Raw genomic sequence first — 1,027 nt, forward strand, 5'->3', positions numbered from 1 at the left:
TGCAGGTTCGATCCCTGCTATGCTCGTCTTTTTATCTATAACTTATCCTTATATTATATATACACCTTTATCTATACTATTATACTTATCCTATTTATATTATATATACTATACACTATTCTATTTATACACTATACTTTATATACTATTATTATTTTTATTATTTATAGACTATACACTATTCTATTATCTATACTTTATACTTTTATACTTTATAGACTATAGACTATAGACTATTATTATATTTATACTTTATATTTTATATTTTATACTTTATATTTTATATTTTATACTTTATACTTTATAGACTATTATTATATCTATACTTTATACACTATAACCTATTAATATAGATATACACTATTATTATATGTTTCCACTATTATTATATCTATTTTTGTTTTTATTCTATGTTATTGTTTGAATAGGGAACGTAGCTCAGTTGGTAGAGCGTAAGTCTCATAATCTTAAGGTCGTGAGTTCGATACTCACCGTTCCCACCTTTTTGTACATCTATATGACATCTATTACTATATTTTTACATCTATTAAACTTATATATTCCTTTTATTATACTTTTAGTGTACACTCTATTCTTTTATATTATCTATACTATTTTATACTATTTTATACTATCTTATACTACTTATACTACTTATAGTGTTTTATACTATGTAACTACTACTTCCTTTCCTTATATTCTTACTATCCCTATTAACTTTATTACCTTTATTACCTTTACTACCTTTACTACCTTTTATTATCTTTACTTTTGATATATGTGTTCTAGATATCATCCACCTCTGTACTTATGTACTTATCTGATAATGGGCATATGGCGCAATGGAAACGCATCAGACTTCGGATCTGAGGATTGCAGGTTCGATCCCTGCTATGCTCGTCTTTTTATCTATAACTTATCCTTATATTATATATACACCTTTATCTATACTATTATACTTATCCTATTTATATTATATATACTATACACTATTCTATTTATACACTATACTTTATATACTATTATT

The 1,027-nt window shown here is 24.1% G+C and overlaps 1 protein-coding gene across 1 annotated transcript, besides 4 other annotated features; it reads left to right on the top strand.

Moving 5' to 3' along the window:
• The first annotated feature begins 71 nt into the window (after window positions 1–71).
• Window positions 72–255: a microsatellite.
• Window positions 238–372: a microsatellite.
• EDI_147420 (uncharacterized protein) lies at window positions 371–775 on the top strand (the record flags this gene model as incomplete). Its single annotated transcript, XM_001739377.1, has 2 exons — window positions 371–418; window positions 443–775. 2 exons carry the CDS (start codon window positions 371–373, stop codon window positions 773–775), a joined length of 381 nt encoding a protein of 126 aa, XP_001739429.1.
• Window positions 599–644: a microsatellite.
• Window positions 776–923: 148 nt separating the features above from the next.
• Window positions 924–1,023: a microsatellite.
• Window positions 1,024–1,027: the final 4 nt, after the last annotated feature.

The sequence above is a fragment of the Entamoeba dispar genome, genomic scaffold, assembly GCF_000209125.1.
Source record: "Entamoeba dispar SAW760 scf_1105229462153 genomic scaffold, whole genome shotgun sequence".
NCBI lineage: Eukaryota > Evosea > Mastigamoebida > Endamoebidae > Entamoeba > Entamoeba dispar.